Genomic DNA, 21,036 nt, shown 5'->3' on the forward strand with positions numbered 1-21,036 from the left:
TGAACACTATAATTAAAACAAAAACTGTCAACTGTTGATTTTTCATTCTAATCAACAAAATACTGTCAGTATACGGTATATACCCTCTTTAGTTTTAAAGGAATTATGTGCTTTAACTTGGGGATATCTTGAGCAGCTTCGGGGCTTAACAGGAGGGAGTATATGGACCTCTGCAAAAAGGAATACAGTTATCTCCACCTCACTAATACCTAATGCCTTAAGCTGGTTTAGGCTGTCTGTGCAGGGACACATTCACCTTGCACTGTAACAGAGATATCAACAGGCAAAAGAACTATAGAACTCCTGCAAACATAATTTGAAATGGTTAATTACCATTAAATAATAATTAACATTATATCATATAATAACATTCAAAACATTGAGGTTTCTGTAGTGTTCAGAAGAGAGATTTTTTTTTTCTTCATTTTTTGCCATATTAAAAATACAGACATGGCGTTTATGCTGAAAACTATGATGGGATCTTCTATGAAGAATCTGGGAAATAACCTTGGGGGAGAAACGGAGACAAAAGAAAATCCAGATGGCAAAGAGACGGCAGAGTCGAAGGGTATGACAAGAGAAGAGTTTGAGGAATATCAAAGACAGCTGGTGGAAGAGAAGTAAGTTTGATTTCTACAGCTCTCAAAAGTGTAAATCAGATATTAATACGTTAAAACATATTTATTGATGTATATGAAAAATTGTAGCTGTTTTTTTTACCTCTAGAGCAAAATTGTAAATGACATGTATCAACCAGTGTAATTAAAATGCTGCAACAAGGTTAGTCAACGTCATTTAAACAGACGATGAACTGCATAAACAGAATTTGTTCTTTTGATATAAACATTCTGGGCCAGATTCAGGTAGGGAGCGTGTAATTCTGTGCGGGCGTAGCGTATCCTATTTACGCTACGCCTCCGCAACTTTGACAGGCAAGTGCATTATTCACAAAGCACTTGCTCCGTAAGTTGCGGTGGCGTAGCGTAAATTGGCCGGCGTAAGCCCGCCTAATTCAAATGTGTAAGATGTGGGCGTGTTTTATGTAAAATCATCGTGACCCCACATAAATGATGCTTTTTACGAACGGCGCATGCGCCGTCCGTGAAAGTATCCCAGTGCGCATGCTCCAAATTAAAAGCCAATGCTTTCGACGTGAACGTAAATTACGCACAGCCCTATTCGCAAACGACTTACTCAAACAACGTAATCGACGGAAAATTTGACGCTGGCCCGACATCCATACTTAACATTGGCTGCGCTTCATATAGCAGGGGTAACTTTACGGCGGAAAAAGCCTTACGTAAACGGCGTATCTGTACTGCGACGGCCGGGCGTACGTTCGTGAATAGGCGTATCTATCTGATTTACATATTTTAGGCGTAAATCAGCGTACACGCCCCTAGCGGCCTAGCGTAAATATGCAGTTGAGATACGACGGCATAGGAGACTTACGCCGGTCGTATCTTAGCAACATTTAAGCGTATCTCAGTTTGAGCATACGCTTAAAGTTGCGACGGCGCGGATTCAGACTTATGACGGCGTATCTTCTGATACGCCCGTCGTAAGTCTTTCTGAATCCGGGCCTCTGTCTACTGTTACAATTTTTTTTTTTAATTATCATCACTTGTAGTTCAATTGCAATCTTTCATTACACAGGTGAAACTCAAAAAATGTGAATATCGTGCAAAAGTTCATTTATTTCACTAATGCAACTTAAAAGGTGAAACTAATATATGAGATAGACTCATTACATGCAAAGCAAGATAGTTCAAGCCGTGATTTGTCATAATTGTGATGATTATGGCTTACAGCTCATGAAAACCCCAAATCCACAATCTCAGAAAATTAGAATATTACATGCAATCAATAAAACAAGGATTGTACATAGAAGAATATCGGACCTCTGAAAAGTAGAAGCATGCATATGTACTCAGTACTTGGTATGGGCCCCTTTTGCAGCAATTACTGCCTCAATGCGGTGTGGCATGGAAACTCAGCCTGTGGCACTGCTGAGGTGTTACGGAAGACCAGGAGGCTTCAATAGCGGCCTTCAGCTCTTCTGCATTGTTCGGTCTTATGTCTCTCATCTTTCTCTTGGCAATGCCCCATACATTCTCTATGGGGTTCAGGTCAGGTGAGTTTGCTGGCCAATCAAGCACAGTAATGCCACGGTCATTGAACCAGGTTTTGGTGTTTTTGGCAGTGTGGGCAGGTGCCAAGTCCTGCTGGAAAATGAAGTCAGCATCCCCATAGAGCCTGTCTGAGGAAGGAAGCATGAAGTGCTCCAAAATCTCCTGGTAGACGGCTGCGTTGACCCTGGATTTAATGAAGCTCAGTGGACCAACACCAGCAGATGACATGGCTCCCCAAATCAACACAGACTGTGGAAACTTCACACTGGACTTCAAGCATATTGCAGTGTGTGCCTCTCCATTCTTCCTCCATACTCTGGCTCCTTGGTTTCCAAATGAGATGCAAAATTTGCTCTCATCAGAAAAGAGGACTTTGGACCACTGAGTAACAGACCAGGTCTCTTTTTCTTTAGCCCGGGTAAGACGCTTCTGACATTGTTTGTTGTTCAGGAGTGGCTTGACAGGAGGAATACGTCATTTGAAGCCCATGTCCAGGATCCGTCCGTGTGTGGTGGCTCTTGATGCACCGACTCCAGCCTCAGCCCACTCCTTGTGAAAGTCCCCAACACTTTTGAATGGCCTTTTCCTGATGATCCTCTCCAGGCTGCGGTCATCCCTGCTGCTTGTGCACCTTTTTCTTCCACACTTTTCCCTTCCACATAACTTTCTATTAATGTGCTTTGATACAGCACTTTGGGCACATCCAACTTCTTTTGCAATTACCTTTTGAGGCTTTCCCTCCATATGGAGGGTGTCAATTATGGTTTTCTGCACAACTGTGAGGTCAGCAGTCTTTCCCATGGTTGTGATTCCTACTGAATCAGATTGAGAAACCATTTAAAGGCTCAGGAACCCTTTGCAGGTGTTATGGCTTAATTAGCTGATTAGAGTGGGACACTTTGAGCCTAGAATATTACACCTTTTCACAATATTCAAATTTTCTGAGATTGTGGAACTGGGGTTTTCATGAGCTGTAAGCCATAATCACCACAACTATAACAAATCACGGCTTGAACTATCTTGCTTTGCATGTAATGAGTCTATCTTGTATATTAGGTTCACCTTTTAAGTTGCATTAGTGAAATAAAATAACTTTTGCACGATATTCAATTTTTTTTCACCTGTATACACAGAGAACTTTAGGAAATACATACTGAAGAGTAATATGCTATAGATTCCTGATTCAAATTGTGTTGAAAGTTTTGCAAACATGAACTTAGAACGATTGCTGGAGGCAAATGTTGTTGTTCAAATGGCAGGGGGCAATGGAGTCAGGGGGAGATTGGAGGCAGGGGGTGTTAGTGGCAGGGGGTGATTGGAGGCAGGGGGTGTTGGTGGCATCACAGAGGGAGATGGTGGCACCGCAGAGGGTGGGGGATGGAGACAGGGGTTGTTGGTGGCACCGCAGAAAGGGATGGAGGCAGGGGACGATGGAGGCATGGGGTAATTGGAGGCAGGGGGCCTGGGGGAGATTGGAGGCAAGGTTTGTTAGTGGCAGGGGGTGATTGGAGGCAGGGGGTGTAAGTGGCAGGGGGTGATTGGAGGCCGGGGGTGTTGGTGGCACTGCAGAGGGGGATGGTGGCACCGCAGAGGGTGGGGGATGGAGACTGGGGTTGTTGGTGGCACTGCAGAGGGGGATGGAGGCAGGGGGTGATTGGAGGCAGGGGGCCTGGGGGAGATTGGAGGCAGAGGGAGATTGGAGGCAGGGGGAGATTGTGGCACCACAGAGAAGGGTGAAGGCAGGAGGTGTTGGTGGCAGAGGGGGATGGAGGCAGGGGGTGATGTGACCAAATAATTTGCCCTTATTATATCGAAAATAACAAAAATATGTTCTTTTACCTTAATATCTACCTTAAATCACATTGCTATTTGCCTAGCATACTTTGTAGCCTAAATACTGAAATTTGCACTTAAAATGTAATTTAGTAACTTTTGTGAAAATCCAGTAAAAACGTGGATGCGCCAGTAAATTTCAGGTGTCGTGCCAGTAAATTTCAATCTGGTAAGTTGGCAACACTGACACACGCACATGTAAATATACATTATTAGGAGGTATTTAACTTCTTCTTTTTTTTTGGGCAATATTATAATACACACACTAGTTGTAGTGAACACTTGGGCCTCTGACCATTGACAGTGTAGCGATTTCTGTTCCACTGTTCCTGTGTGGTTGTTTCCACATCACAGTTGCCTTTGGTAACTGTTAACCACTTAACCACTTAAGCCCCGGAACATATTGCTGGTCAAAGACCAGGCCACTTTTTGCGATTCCCACAAATAGAGCTTTCTTTTAGTGGTATTTGATCACCTCTGCGTTTTTTGTTTTTTTTTGCGCTATAAACAAAAATTGAGTGACAATGTTGAAAAAAAAACAATATTTTTTGCTATAATAAATATCCTCCAAAAATATATAAAAAAAAAATTTCCTCAGTTTAGGCCGATACGTATTCTTCTACATACTTTTGGTAAAAAAAAATCGCCATAAGCGTTTATTGATTGGTTTGCGCAAAAGTTATAGCGTCTTCAAAATAGGGGATAGTTTTATGGCATTTTTATTAATAATTTTTTTACTAGTAATGGTGGCAATCAGCGATTTTTATCATGACTGTGACATTATGGCGGATGCATCGGACACTTTTGACACCATTTTGGGACCATTGTCATTTTTACAGCGATCAGTGCTATAAAAATGCACTGCTTACTGTAAAAAGTACACTGGCAGTGAAGGGGTTAACCTGTAGGGTAGGGTGACCAGACGTCCCCGATTTCCGAGGACACTGTCCCCGGAGCCTGTCTGTCCCCGATTTTGTCCCCGGATTGCAGGGTTACCACCTGTCCGGTTTGTGAGACATGTCTCTGGCCGCCTGTAACGCAGGCAGTGTCTCACCCGACATTTTCGCTCCTGCCGGCCAAAATTTCTCCCGACACCTTCATGCGGAGCCGGGTGCTCTCTTGCTGAAGACAAGACATGGACATGGTGGAGGCGAAGCTGGGCGCTCTGGCTGCAGATGGGAATGTGGAGGCGGAGCTGGGTGCTCTGGCTGCAGATGGGAATGTGGCGGTGGAGGCGGAGCCGGGTGCTCTGGCTGCAGATAGGAGCGTGGAGGTGGAGGGAGAGCCGGGTGCTCTGGCTGCAGATGGGAATGTGGAGGTGGAAGCAGAGCCGGGTGCTCTGGCTGCAGACGGAAATGTGGAGACGGAGTCGGGTTCTCTGGCTGCAGACGGGACACGGAGGCGGAGCTGCAGGCTGCAAAGGCACACAGAGGTGGGGTTGCAGGCGGAGCCTCCATGTTACCTGCGGAGATCACTCTGGGACTGGGAGCCTTGTACAGTTAGTGTTTGGGGTATTGTGTATGTCATACACCATCTATCCATACAGTCCTCACCCCCTCCCATACACCATCCATATATACACTCCGCACCCCTCTCCTGTAAATACCACCCACCGCCATACACTCTGCACCCCTCTCCTGTAAATACCACTCACCGCCATACACTCAGCACCCCTCTCCTGTAAATACCACCCACCGCCATACACTCCGCACCCCTCTCCTGTAAATACCACCCACCGCCATACACTCCGCACCCCTCTCCTGTAAATACCACCCACCACCATACACTCCGCACCCCTCTCCTGTAAATACCACCCACCATTATACACTCCGCACCCATCTCCTGTAAATACCACCCACCGCCATACACTGCATCCCTCTCTTGTAAATACCACCCACCGCCATACACTCCGCACCCCTCTCCTGTAAATACCACCCACCGCTATACACTCCACACTCCTCTCCTGTGCAAACCACCCAACGCCATACAATCCAAACAGCTCTTCTGTACATACCACCCACCGCCATACACTCCACACCCCTCTCCTGCACATACTACTCACCGTAATACACTCCACACCCCTCTCCTGTACATACTACCAACCACCATACACTTTACACCCCTCTCCTGTACATACCACCCACCGCCATACACTTCACACTCCTCTCCTGTACATACTACCCACCGCCATACACTCCAAACTCCTCTCCTGTACATACCACCCACCGCCAGTGTTGTTCATCTTCCTTTAAAAAAGTAATTTGTTTCAATTACAAGTTACTTGTCCGAAAAAGTAATTGAGTTAGTGACTCAGTTACTTTATTGGCAAAGTAACTAGTTACTCGGCAAAGTAACTGAGATTTTTTTTTTATATTCTACAATGCAATTATGTTCTATAACATCTTTAATATCAAAGATGTTTATATTAACTGATTGAAGAATAAAAACACTATATACAGTATTTTAGAACATTTCGTACTGTGTACAATTATTAATATCATCATCACACTCCACCTGCCCAGCAGTATAGATTCAGTGTGCAGTGTGATTGTACAGGTATTCAAATCAACAAAATGACAAGGGTGCCCAAATTTATGCACCTGTCTAATTTTGTTTTGATGCATATTGCGCATTTTCTGTTAATCCAATAAACCTAATTTCACTACTAAAATATTACTGTGTCCTTTAGTTATTTGATGGATCAAAATGAAATTGCTGATCCAAACACCCAAATATTTATAAATGATAATCTTGGAAATTGTCAGGGGTTCCTAAACTTTTGCATACAACTGGTATATTGCCAGGAAGAAACCCATGACATAGAGGAGGACAGTTCCAATAGAATACAGAATATCAGAAAGCCATTTACCTAAATTACCAAAAAGATTGTTAAACCAGCCCTTGATACTATCAGAAATACCATCAAGCATGGATTTAGGCCTTCTCCTTAAGGCTGCCACAGCTTATTTTACCTTGTTGATGTAATCAGTAGGGATGAACCGAACACCCCCCCGTTCGGTTCGCACCAGAACCTTCGAACGGACCGAACGTTCGCGCAAACATTTAGAACCCCATTGACGTCTATGGGACTTGAACGTTAGAATTCAAAAGTGCTCATTTTAAAGCCTAATATGCAAGTTATTCTCGTGAAACGTCTTTGAGAACCCGAGTCTTGCCCCAGGGAACATGTATCAATGCAAAAAAAGTTTTAAAAACAGTCGTTTTTTTTCAGGACTCCTGAAAAAACAACCGTTTTTAAAACTTTTTTTCCATTGATACATATTCCCTCGGGCAAGACCCGGGTTCTCAAAGACGTTTTCACAGGCATACTATAGAATTTTTCATTTTTATTTTTTATTTGTATTTAAGCATCATTAAAATCACTGCTCCTGCATCAGGAGCAGTGATTTTAATGATGCTTAAATAAAAAAAATATATAGCTGGGTTTCTATAGTATGCCTGTGATAACGTCTTTAAATAGCACAATCACCTGCCTGCCAGTAAATTAGGAAGAACTGATCTAGCTAAACTATACAGTGTATAAATATATGTACAACACCTGGGATGTATATATATCCTCTACACACTGTACTGTAACATTAAAGTGGAGGTTCACCCTAAAAACGATTTTTTAACATTAAAGGCAGCATAGTAAGGGCATATACTTTTGGCAAGTTTTTTTTTTCTTTCTCTGTACTTACCTTTATATTCTGATTTGGTCCAGGGCTTCCGCGTTCTGATAACTCCGGGACTGGGTGTTCCTTTCCTTGCCTCAGGGTTCCGATGACTGGGGGACTGGGCGTTCCTATCCTTCGGTTCGATGATTGGCGGCTTGTGAAACAGGTGACCTGTCGCACAACGCGCGTCACCAGATATCCGGAAATAGCCGAGCTGCGAGTCGGCACTATATGGCGCCTGCGCCCGCCGTGTAGAGCTGACTGCGCAGGTGCCGTATAGTCCCGACTTGCAGCTCGGCTATTTCCCGAACATCTGGTGACGCGCGTTGTGCGACAGGTCACCTGTTTCACAAGCCGTCAATAATCCAACGGAAGGATAGGAACGCACAGTCCTACAGTCATCGGAACCCGGAAGCCCTGGAGAAAAACAGAATATAAAGGTATGTACAGAGAAAAAAAAAAACGCCGAATGTAAATGCCCTTACTATGCTGGCTCTAATGTGTGTAAAATTAAAAAAAAAAATTTGGGTGAACCCGCGCTTTAACTGACTAGACTGCCTGCCTGCCTGCTCTATCTTCCTGCAAAAAATGACACTCTCTCTGTCTCTCTCTGTTCTCTGTTAACTGTCGCAACACACTACACAAGGCCGCCCTGCAGGCAGACTTTTATAGTGTGGGGCGTGTACTAAACCCCCTGAGCCATAATTAGCCAAAGCCACCCTGGCTTTGGCCAATTATGGCTCTCCGTTTTTTGCACGCTGTGATTGGCCAAGCATGCGGGTCATAGTGCATGCTTGGCCAATCATCAGCCAGCAATGTCGCAGTGAATTATGGTCTGTGAAACGTAACTCGAATTTGGTGCGAACGATCGAACATACGATGTTCGAGTCGAACATGAGTTCGACTCGAATACGATGCTCATCCCTAGTGATCAGTTATATTAATACTATAGTCAGGTATATATGTACAGCAAGTGTCATTAATTAATGCACATAATCCTCCTTGTTCAGCTAACAAGTAAGCAAGGGTCATTCTATTTTGTAGGGCTACTATCCAGAGCTTTTTTTGTTGTTTATTTAGGAGGATAATACTTTCTGTAGTTTCGTTCACATTGTTTTCCATTATTCGTGCCAGTCTCTTTATCATTTGTATAGCTTCGGCTTGACCATACATGGGAAGTATTATAGCCACTAATCTATCACCCTCCCTAACATTAAAATGGTCTGGTACATATCCGTCTTCCCAGACTCCATCAGTCCCTTTTAAGGGAGATGATTGCTGACAAGTACTTCACTATGCTTTCCAGAGTGCCTTTGGGAGCTTCCTGTTGGGAGGTGCTTAAAATAGCTTACTTTTGGAAGTACATATCCTAAATAACAGGTACCTTGACAATATTTAGGGATAAATTGGTAAGCATTATTTCCACATATAAAGAACAAGTTTAGGGGAGTATGGTGCACTCATAATATTTTAGCATTAAATGGGCCTGGAATACAATATCTTTCTGAGTCTGATTATCAATTATATTCAGACATTGAAGACGATCATATACGTTTACTTTACCATTTTCCATCCATGCATCGGTGGGCTCATTCATACAAGTCCAATTAACAGTGTAATATATTTCTTCTTGATTGATTTTCACACACTGACAGTTATATGATGTGTTAGTACAATTCTTCAATTCATATTGATATTTGCTATGCCCTAGTTGATACACAAGAGAAAAAAAAATTCCGTGACCACGTCCCCTTGTGACGAAACGTAGGGAGGCGACGTTCTGACATCACCGCGCATATCGTTTGAACCCGGAAGATACGGGCGTTCGTTTTTAGAGCTGGCCGGCTTGTTTACTTGTTGGATGCCTTGTCTGATCTATTGAGATGTAAGTGCATACCCTTTTTTACCAATTAAATCGTGAGGATTTTACACTATTGTGAGTCCCTCTTCTATTTGCATATACCCTGTCTGGCTGAGATGACTGATCTCCCTGCGACCCCCCCACCCCAAAGCACCGTGTCCCCATGTTGATGGGGACAAGGGCCTCTTGCCGACAACCCTGGCCGTTAGTTGTCGGGGTTTGCGGGCGGGGAGCTTATCGGAATCCGGGAGCCCCCTTTAATTAGGGGGCCCCCAGATCCCGGCCTCCCCACCCTAGGTGAATGAGTATGGGGTACATCGTACCCCTACCCATTCACCTGGAGGAAAAAGATGTAAAAAAAACACACCACATAGGTATTAAAAGTCATTTATTAGGCAGCTCCGGGGGTCTTCCTCCAACTTCGGGGGTCTCTTCTTCTGCTCTCCTGTGCCTTCTTCCTTCAGCCGGGCTTCTCCGCTATATTCTTGCAGCTCTTTTACTAGCGGGGGCCCAGTCTTCCGCAAAGTCTTCTTCCCTCTTCTCTTCTTCGATGTTGACACGTCGCTTCCTCTCGCTGTAATGCCAGGTGCGCAACGATTTATATAGGACTCTTATGACATCACAGTCCCATCATGCTCCGGGTGGTGACGACATAAGGGGGTGGATATCACCGGGTGACCACGCCAACCGGCGTACGGGTTCCCCTTAAAATCCATAGCAGACCTAAGGGCCTGGTATGTGCTTGGAGGGGGAACCCATGCCGTTTTTTTACTTAAAATTTGACGTGGAGTTCCCCCTTAAGATTAATACCAAATGCAGCTGACACAGTGCACTGCGATTACCTGCGGTTATGTGCAGATAGCTGCGCCAAATCGCACATGGACGCATTCAATTCTATTTTTTCTATTCACACCAAACTGCAGGCAACGAAACCGCAGCTAAACGCAGTGTGTGAAGGGTGTCATAGGAAAGCATTGTGTGCTTCTAGCTGCGGTAGAATCCACAGCTAAAAGCACCATTCTATCCGTCCGTGTGAAAGGGGCCTTAATCTATACTGTTCAATAGAAAAATTGCCTTCACATACATCTCTAATACTAATGTTAAACTCACAAGTCTCATTATCCCAGTAAAATGGAGTTGTAGTCAGTGGATTGCCTTGCTTACCATGCTTTATCTGTGCCCCACAAATCCAACAGTCGGTCTTATTCGGCCCAAAGGCAGTTACATTAAGTAGGGTAAAATAATGATTTTGATCAACATGTAAAGCAAAGATTAGTGGTGTAACAAAGCATAATGCCGCGTACACACGGTCGTTTTTTGGCATAAAAAAAAATGAAATTTTTTCATCATGAAAAAAAACTAAGTTTTTCCAACTTCATCATTAAAAACGACGTTGCCCACACACCATCGTTTTGGAAAAATGATGAACAAAGCGCGGTGACATACAACACGTACGACGGAACTCTAAAGGGGAAGTTCTATTCGCCTTTGGGCTGCTTTTAGCTGATTCCTTGTTAGCAAAAGACGATTCGTGCTTTTTTGTCTGTTACAGCATGATGAATGTGCTTACTCCATTATGAATGGTAGTTTTACCTGAACGAGCACTCCCGTCTCATAACTTGCTTCTGGGCATGCGCGGGTTTAAAACGTCGTTTTTGCCCACACACGATCATTTTTTTCCTCACGAAAAACGACATTTTGAAAGACAACATTAAAAAATGCAGCATGTTCGATGTTTTTTTTTTGTCGTTTTAAAGAAGCCGAAAAACGATGTGAACCCCCCACACACGATCATTTTAAATGACGTTTTTTTTCATGCCGATAAAAACGACCGTGTGTACGTGGCATATGAGTAATACTACCTTCATTCTGCAGGCTCTGTGACCTTTTTACAATGGCTAGCGTGTATCCAGGAGTCTTTGGATTGGAGTTTCACTGCTGTGTGTGTCACTAGTTGCACCTGAAATGGGCCCTAGTATGTGAGTTCAAGCCCCTTTCGTACGTGTTTCTTTACCACCACCCAATCTCCTGGGTTTAGAGAATGAGCTCCTGGGTCTGAGTTTGGATCTGGAATGGAAGAAAACACTCTTTCATGAGTCTTAAACAATTGCTTGTTTAGTGTTACCACATACCCAGTAAGATCTGCAAACTGAGCTTGCATCTGTTAAGGAAAATATAATCCTGTTTTTGGAACAGAGCCAAACAATATTTCATATAGACTTAAATTAGTTTTCGTCTGAGGTGTTGTCCTAACTGAGTATAGTACAATGGCCAAACATTCTGTCCAAGGTTTACCTGATTCTGTACAAATTTTGGCAAGTCTGTTTTTGATGACACCATTCAGTCTTTCAACCTTTCCACTGCTTTCTGGGTGATAAGGTGTATGAAAAGCCTGATCTATCCCTAGATCAGGTGTGCCCAACCAGTGGCCCGCAGAGCCCTCAGATGTGGCCCGCGACCTCCTGCCCTGTGATGGTGGGTTGGCAAGCCCAGATCTTGGGTTCCCAACCCTTTATCTCAGAGCATTACTGTTGTGAATGAAACTAGAAGTAGAGGAAGCAAGGGGCTGCGGAGCAGAGACACATAAGCCAATGCTTCCTTTATAGCACCGGCTCCTGTCACAGGTAGAGTGATACCAAATGTGCACTGCCTGACTTATTTTCGGTTATTATAGGTCAGTTCATTACTAAAATCACAGTGTATATATGGGCATATCTTCTGCATTGGTTACTCGGCTGCTTTTAAACTGATCCGCAGGTGTAGTGGATCAGACTTCTGTAATTACCTGCAGGTTTGGTGTGCTTTCAGAAAGTGCACCAAACCTGCAGGATATAATAGAAATCTATAGAAAAGTGCAGTTAACCCACAGGAAAGCCACAGGTGCACTGCACTGCACCCACAGTGTGGGAAAACTGCAGCGCATCAGTGGGAAAGCAGCCTTATGCCCCTTTCACAGGATCAGTCCGACCCAATTGGACCCTCTATTCACCTCTATGGAGCAGCAGATGAAAATGGACTTGTGTCCATTTACACCCGCCTACCTCCAATTTGATCCGCTAAAAAAATAGAAGGGGCTCCGTCCCCTTCCATCTGGGCAGATCAGATCGGAGGGCCCAAGAGTAGAGTGGGCTGTGTCCATGTCCGCTCTGCAGTATGCATGTCATCCGCCCACTCCACTTATTTTGGCTCGCGACCAGTTACCAAGTCGCTTAAATGGCCATCGCTCTTCAAAAGGTTGGGCACCCCTGCCCTAGATAGAACAAAATAGTCAGCATGATTTCACCTGTAAAATGTGTACCTTGGTCACTTTCTAGGACGGGGGTTCAGTGTCGGCAATAAAGCGGAAGCTGGCAGGTTTGGCTTTTTGGTTCAAGCTGCAAGGCCTGCCCGATTCTACAAAGGATTTTTGGGTGCGTCAGGCGCTAAAAGGGTATCGGAAGGTTCATCCTCATAGGTATACGATGAAGCCGGTTTCGTTCGCAATTTTACAGGCGATTAATGGGCAGTTGGACGGTGTGTGTTCATCGGGTTATGAGGTGCGTTTGTTTCAAGCGGCTTTTTCACTGGCGTTTTTTGGTGCATTTTGAGTAGGGGAGATTGTGAGTCCGTCTCGAAGGGTATCGGGGGGCCTGGCGGTAGGGGATGTGGGCCTCTTCGACAATAGGGTGGTGTTACGGTTACGTCGGTCAAAAATGGATCAGAGGGGTAAGGGGGTCGAGATTCAGTTGTTTACGTTACCGGGGGCAGCGGTTTGCCCGGTAAAAGCAACAAGGGAATTTTTGGAGGTGCGACCGGTCGGGGGGGGGGGGGGGGGGCCTTTCCTAGTGCACGGGGATGGGTCCTTTTTGTCCAGGTTTTAATTTGTGGCCGTTTTTCGCAAGTGCTTCTGGGTGGCAGGCCTCGATGGTACACAGTTTGCTTCCCACTCCTTGTGCATCGGGGCGGCCACGGAGGCTGCCAGGTGCGGGTTGGATAAAGCGGCGATAAAACAGATTGGGCGGTGGGAATCCAGGAGGTTTTATTCTTATGTGCGCCCCCACTTGGTGGCGGAGGTAGTTTAATGGGTGGGGGTCCGGTCAGCAATTGTGTGATGGGTTATATCAGATTATTTGTGTCGTGGGTTATTGGTTCTACTGAGTTTCTGTGTTTTTGTTTCAGATGGAGGTCATTCACGCCTCGTTTGGATTCTGGGGCATTCGTATGTCTTTTGGGGGCCAGGAGAGCAGACGCTAGGCCAGACGGCAGGCAGCTGGGGATCCCGAGGCAGAAGGCTTGCATTAGGTGGAAGGGGATCCCAGGGATGGTTTGGAGCAGGGTTGTACCGGAGGTTTTTTGGTACGCGCGGTTGGACAGACCACCCGATGTGCTGGCTTTACATGTGGGTGGGAAGGACTTGGGGGTCAGATCCATTGGGTATCTGATAGCGGCTGTGAAGTCAGATTTTCTGGCGATGCAGAAGGCATTCCCCAAGATGTTAATTGTGTGGTCCGACGTTGTTGCCCGAACTGACTGGCGGATGGCAAGGTCGGTTGACAAACTCTACAAGGCGAGGGTGAGGTTGAATAAAGTGATTGGGCGGTTCGTGGCCAGTAAGGGGGTTTGGTTATACGGCACTTGGAGTTAGAAGTCAACGTGGGAATGTACCTTTGTGGGGATGGGATGCATTTGTCGTCGGTGGGGATTGATTTGTGGGAGCTAGGCTTACAGGATGGGATTCAACGTGCCCTGCGGGTGTGGAGGGGCCCCTAAGGGTAAGGGGGTTCCCCTTAGTTGGCTGTGGCGGTGTTGTTGGTCTTTGACGGTGGAAAAATCAGAGGTGGGGGCTCATCGGTGGTTTGTGCCCCTCTGTTGTATTCCAGTGGAACGGTGTCTCCTGGAATACGGTTATGGTTGCACTGTGGGAAGGGGTAGTCTTTGAGCTGGTATATGGCTGGAGGCCTGGTATGGTACAACAATTATGGTCCCGCAGTGTAGTAGTGGAAAATGTGTCAGTTTCGGGGTACCGTCAGAGACCAACAGACTGGGTGTTTAATAAATTGTGATTTAAAATGTGAAATATGTTAATGGAAAGTTATTTTGGATTAAAGTTATTTTAATAGTTGGAGTTTTGATATTATTGGTTAATAAAAAAGGCTGTTATGGCCATTTATACTCCAACTTTGGTGTGGTCTATTATTAATATTATCATTCATTGGTATGAAGGGGGGTATTGTTAGAGGATGGGTATAGAAGTAAGGTAGAAAGGGGTCAATGGGGGTGTAAAAGGGAAGGTGGGAGAATATCTCGAGTACACTGGTCATGACACAGATTGGGGAGCCCTTGATAACTGATCTAATGTGCAAGAGACATAAGCCACAGGCCTTTGCTAACCCCTGTGCTTCTGAGTAAAAACCCCTGATGCCTGGCCATCTAGTTCATGGCAGAAGAAAGAAAACTTTTTTTGTAATTGGGTAGTGCCAATGCGAGGGCAATGGATACTGCCAGTTGTAGTTGTTGCATGGCTTCCTGATGAGTTTTTTCAATGGTAAACCTCTCACCTGCTGTAAGTGCATACAGTGGAGCCATTAAGTGTGACGCATTGGGAATCCAGTCTCTGCAATATCCCACTAATCCCAAAAAGGCTCTCAACTGTCTGTTATTCCTCGGCAGAGGGTAGTCTCTAATCAGCTGGGCACGCTGGGCTGTCAGGTGCTTAATGCCTGCAGAAATGAAATAACCAAGAAAAACAACCTTGTCTTGACAAAACTGGAGTTTCTGCTTAGAGGCATTGTTCACTGTTTGTGCCAGAAACACCAGTAAGCTAATGGTTTCTTCTTTACAAGTGGACTGAACCCTACAAACCAAAAGAAGATCATCAACATACTGAAGTAGGAATGTGTCACTGTGCTTTGGTTTCCACGGAGATAGGATTTGGGATAATGCAGCATTATATTCTGAGGGGGAGCTTACCATACCCTGAGGGAGCCTCTTCCAGGTATACTGATGCCTGGCCATAGTAAATGCAAAATAATGACACTCTATGGTAATAGGAACAGAAAAATGTGCATTAGCCAAATCAATAACAGAAAAACAGGTAGCTGTGGGAGGAATTTGAGTCAGCAGAGTGTGCGGATTTAGAACAATAGGAGTATCTTCTTCTATTAGCGTATTCAACCCTCTTAAATCATGTAACAACCGGTATACAGTTGGTTGTCCTGGTTCACCCTTCTTTTTTACTGTTAATAGAGGAGTATTTGCAGGTGAAGTACAGTTGACAACTACATATTTCCAGATATCGGTCAAGTTGTAATTGTATCCCTTTTATCTGTTGTGGATTCAGGGGATACTGAGGCTTACGTGGAAGGTGAGCTCCTTCCTTTAGTTTGACATGTAAAGGTGTCACATTCAACAACCCAACATCATACATGTCAATTGCCCAGAGTTTCAGGTACTTGGCTCAATTTAGGAATGTCACTAGTATGGCAGCAGTAGCTTGATTTAACACCTCATCAGATAGGGTGTAGTTACTTTAATTCCATCAGGTGTATACTGAATGCAGGCTTGTATTTGTGACAACACACCAGCCCCTAGAAGATTCTCAGGAGTAGATGAGGACACTAAGAGACTAGTAATGATCTCTGTTTGGTTTCCTAATCTCAGTTTAACAGGTTTGGTTTCTTGAAGTGGGCATGAAACTCCTCCCAGTCCAATGCCATTAATTATTTTTTTCTGTCAGTATACTAGAAGGTATATTTTCTGCTTTTAGAACACTTTTGGCCACCCCAGTATCCACCAAACAGTCTAAATTTACATGTGGAAAATTAGAAAAAGGAAGGGGGTATAAAAGCATCTTGACTGTTATCATTACCTTTGAGAGAAACATCAGCATACATAATATTCTCAAAGGCTTTATTAGACACTAGTTGACCTTGTCAATATCTACCCAGGTTAGATGACTCCCTTTATTCTAGTTCAGGTTAATTTTGAGGTTTAGCTTCATCATTCCTGCAATGTCTAGCATAATGTCCCCTTTTCTGACATCTGTAACATGTCACATTAGAGGGATCATGTTTTCCTGACTTAAAATGTTTTTTATTTTTTTTTATGACCACTATTTTCAGGTGCAAATTTACCATTAGACCTACATACATTACATTCTGTGGTCTGTTTTTCTGTTTATCCTCTATCTTGTTCCATGTTTCTAGCCAAATCCATTATAGAAAAGGACCCCATTGTCCTCCATTCTGGTCTTCTCATCTTTATTCTGTCACTCACTTTTTTGTTAAACCCACTCATCAAAGCACTTCTAAGGATTCCGTCAATCACTTCCTCATTTACATTCTGATAACATGCAGCAACATGCTCACTCATTCTTTGAAAGAACATATCACATGTCTCATTCGCACCCAGGGTTGTCTGCAATAGACCAGCCCAGTCACCCCCCTTGTATTGTTTTTGCACCTGTGTACAGAAGGTGTTAATCCACTCCTCACCCTCTTTCACATCAATATCTGGTATAGGTTCTTTAAGACTGCCACTGATATTAATAATTTGATTTGTGATTTGGACACCCAGGCATGCACAACAAACTCTGTGCATATCAAATGCTGAAAACTGGTAAGCAATTTGTAACGCTTTCATTTTTTTAGTTAGAGCATGTGGATTTCTTTTAGGGTCAGGCATGGTTTCTATAATTATCTGTAAATCAATCAGAGTTAGTGATGGAGATATGCCAGGTGACAGTAGTTATTGCCCCATCATTTGCTGTTATCAATTGAGTTTTCACAGGCCCCCAAAAATTTGATTGATTGGCTGAAATAGGGGACATGGGAGGCTGATGTGTTATCACAGGTCTCCCTGAGGGGGAGGAAGTTAGGATGTCTGAGAATCCCTCTGTTAGTGGTATAGTAGAATATGCACCTATTGTTGTTTCTGGCTGGGATGGTAGGGGTGGTGGTGCAGATGAATTATGCACAGTGGAACTGTTCGCTGCACTTTGATCACTATAGGTAGGTGGGGGTGGTAATGTAGGTGTAAGGGGTTAGCTCGGTAGCGGGGGTGTGTGACCCCCCGGATGGGTTCACTACACACTGAACGATACAGAGAAACAGCCGAAGATGGTTGAAAACAAAGAATTTGGTTTATTCTTCCATCTTGCTGCAAACAAGTACAAGCATCCAAACAGCATAAACAAAATCAAACATAAAATAAACCCTGGCCACTTGGGGCGTCTACCTTCACCACAAAGGAACCTATCTATGGAGTCTGGCACAGCCTACTGCTGAGCAGACACTGCTGGTCATACAGCAGAAAAACTAATAGTCTTTTTGATTTTTATCACACAGAAAAATCAATAGCATCTCACCTCTTCAGAAGTATTTCTGTTCACTGCTCTCCTTCACTCAAAAAGCCTCAGGATGCAGCAATCAGTAGTAATCCTCTGGATTACTTATAGAGTGCTTAATTGCCTCATTCTGAACAGCTGAAGTTTTCCAATGCCCTTAAACCTTTCTGGCTACTTCTGCAGCCGACGCCTGATAATAATTGGTGTATTGTCTAAACAAGGCAGAAATGTATCTCCCATCTGTGACAACACCCACAGATTTACATGACTTCCTGTCACATAGGGTATAATCTGCTTACAGTCATTTCAGCAATATTGTCATAAGGCTCTTCAGCACTGTATTCATATAACTTTATCACAGGGCAATAGGTTTCTTTCAATCTCGTTTTCAACATGTTTTCACACTGCTTACTTGCACGCATCCATTTATCTAAAGCCTGCTTGTCTTTTCTTGTTTTAAAAGTACTTGGATAGTATTTTTTACATTCTTTCCAGAACTTAGGGTCAAGCTTCCCTTCTAGAGGTATAAACTCTTGTGTGCCTCGGTTCCATTTCTTCAGGGGATGGACCGTCCCTGCTCCAAAGTAGGGATGAGCTTCGCGTTCGATACGAACGTATGTTCGACTCGAACATCGGTCGTTCAATCGTTCGTCGAAATTCAAACAAAACGGGTCGTTCGCGCCAAATTCGAGTGACGCAAAACGTCCCATAATTCACTGCGGCGTTGAGCGCTGATGATTGGCCAAGCATGCTGTATGTCCCGCATGCTTGGCCAATCACAGCGCTCAGGGGGTTTAGTACACGCCCCACACTATAAAAGTCAGCCTGCAAGGCGGCCTCGTGTAGTGTGTTCCGGCTTTTGTTAAAGAGAAGATCAGTCAGACAGTTAGAGAGAGAGAGATAGGTGTCTTTTCTACCAGATAGATAGATAGATAGATAGATAGATAGATAGATAGATAGATAGATAGATAGATAGATATATAGAGCAGGAAGGCTAGTCAGTATAGTTAAATTTATAGTTTGTAGAGAATATATCTACATCCCTAGGAGTTGTACATATATTTATAAACTGTATAGCATAGCTAGATCTGCTATTAGTATTTGTCAGGCAGGAGATTGTGCTTGATGCAGTGCTCTAACGTGTTGTATTGCCTGCATAGTCTTTAGTTTAAACATAGTACCTAAACATAGTATTCAGTGTTAGTGGACGTGTGCTATTTAATTGCACATACACGCATTAGCTGTTACTGCACGTGTGCTATTTATTTGCACAGAAACGCAGTCGCTGTTAATGCACGTGTGCTGTTTAATAGCACCTAAACGTAGTTGGTCTGACTGCACGTTTGCTGTTTAATAGCACCTAAACGTAGTTGGTCTGACTGCACGTTTGCTGTTTAATAGCACCTAAACATAGTTGGTCTGACTGCACGTTTGCTGTTTTATAGCACCTAAACGTAGTTGGTCTGACTGCACGTTTGCTGTTTAATAGCACCTAAACGTAATAATTGTAACAAGTGAAATATTTGCGCTGTAAAGTGTTATACAAATTAATGTGTGTGTGCATATAACCACATACATATACAAGTACAAAAAATGGGTGGGGAAAATCCAAAAAAGGGGGAGTGACACTAATATACCAGTAAACAATATTGTTGAATAGTCATTAATCGAGGGCACAGTGCTGAAGAGGTCCAGGTACAACAAAATCCAACCATGTAGGGGTGCAGTTCATCAATACTTTATCCAATCAATAACGTTGTGAAGTGAAAAATGTTGAAAAACACAACAATAAAAATAAAATATAAAAATAGAAATAAAAATAAATATAAAAATAAAAATAAAAATAGGAATAAGGGTCAAAGTATTTCAGAAGAAGGAGGCCTTGTATCCAAAAAGGGTGAAAGATAGAGAGTGAGCCGTAACCAAGATCTCATATATGCACCTCTAGTGATCCCAGCAGCTCACCTCTAATCTGGCAAGCTGGATTAAATCAGCCTGATCCTGATGGGTGTGGTCCGTTGTTGAATATCACATACGGGTCTCCATAAAGTGTATTACATGAAAAAGTAAAAGGAGTAGAAACCAAATGGTGTGATAACGTCACAGAGAGGGATAGCAATGTCTTCTGATTTAAACCAGTGGAGATGCACTCACATGTGGGTGAAAAAACTGGGGCTCTTATCCACGAACGCCGAGCTCGTCAGTCCCTCCTTCCTCTCCCTTACTGATTCTCCAGGGTTAGGAGTCCCGTGTCCCCAATGGTTCACGAGTCGGCTCTTGTTGTGTATGAGGATCTCGGTGGTGTCACATGTTGACGATACGCGTCGGGATTGGAGGGATTGGAGGGCTTGACACACTCCAGCATCCGACCACTGGATATACGAGTTCGCCACTCGTCGGATTGATGCAGCAATTTCGATTTTAAATGTGAGTTTTTAAGTGCTTTTAAAATAAACTTTTCACGTCTGACTGGGCTATGCTGTGGTTGTTTATTCCACTTCCCCCCATGTATGACTGCCACATCTGAGTGTCCGGACTGAGCCACAGATAGAGGGGAAGTGTTGGAGGCACAGATTTATTGCAAGTCCGCACTCGTGGAGGAAGGTCTTTTATGTTATATTGTTCATGCTTGTCCTTCTCTCTTACCCCACATACACCACCGAGATCCTCATACACAACAAGAGCCGACTCGTGAACCATTGGGGACACGGGACTCCTAACCCTGGAGAATCAGTAAGGGAGAGGAAGGAGGGACTGACGAGCTCGGCGTTCGTGGATAAGAGCCCCAGTTTTTTCACCCACATGTGAGTGCATCTCCACTGGTTTAAATCAGAAGACATTGCTATCCCTCTCTGTGACGTTATCACACCATTTGGTTTCTACTCCTTTTACTTTTTCATGTAATACACTTTATGGAGACCCGTATGTGATATTCAACAACGGACCACACCCATCAGGATCAGGCTGATTTAATCCAGCTTGCCAGATTAGAGGTGAGCTGCTGGGATCACTAGAGGTGCATATATGAGATCTTGGTTACGGCTCACTCTCTATCTTTCACCCTTTTTGGATACAAGGCCTCCTTCTTCTGAAATACTTTGACCCTTATTCCTATTTTTATTTTTATTTTTATATTTATTTTTATTTCTATTTTTATATTTTATTTTTATTGTTGTGTTTTTCAACATTTTTCACTTCACAACGTTATTG

At 43.9% G+C, this 21,036-nt stretch overlaps 1 protein-coding gene across 1 annotated transcript in view; it reads left to right on the top strand.

Moving 5' to 3' along the window:
• The first annotated feature begins 227 nt into the window (after positions 1–227).
• LOC120910469 (complexin-4-like) overlaps positions 228–21,036 on the top strand; it is a 91,455-nt gene continuing 70,646 nt past the window's right edge. Inside the window, exon 1 of the mRNA XM_040322229.1 lies at positions 228–620. Within this exon, the coding sequence (XP_040178163.1) occupies positions 451–620 (170 nt within the window). The 5' untranslated portion in view covers positions 228–450. The remainder of the gene's footprint in view (positions 621–21,036) is intronic.

The sequence above is a fragment of the Rana temporaria genome, chromosome 1, assembly GCF_905171775.1.
Source record: "Rana temporaria chromosome 1, aRanTem1.1, whole genome shotgun sequence".
Classification (NCBI taxonomy): Eukaryota; Metazoa; Chordata; class Amphibia; order Anura; family Ranidae; genus Rana; species Rana temporaria.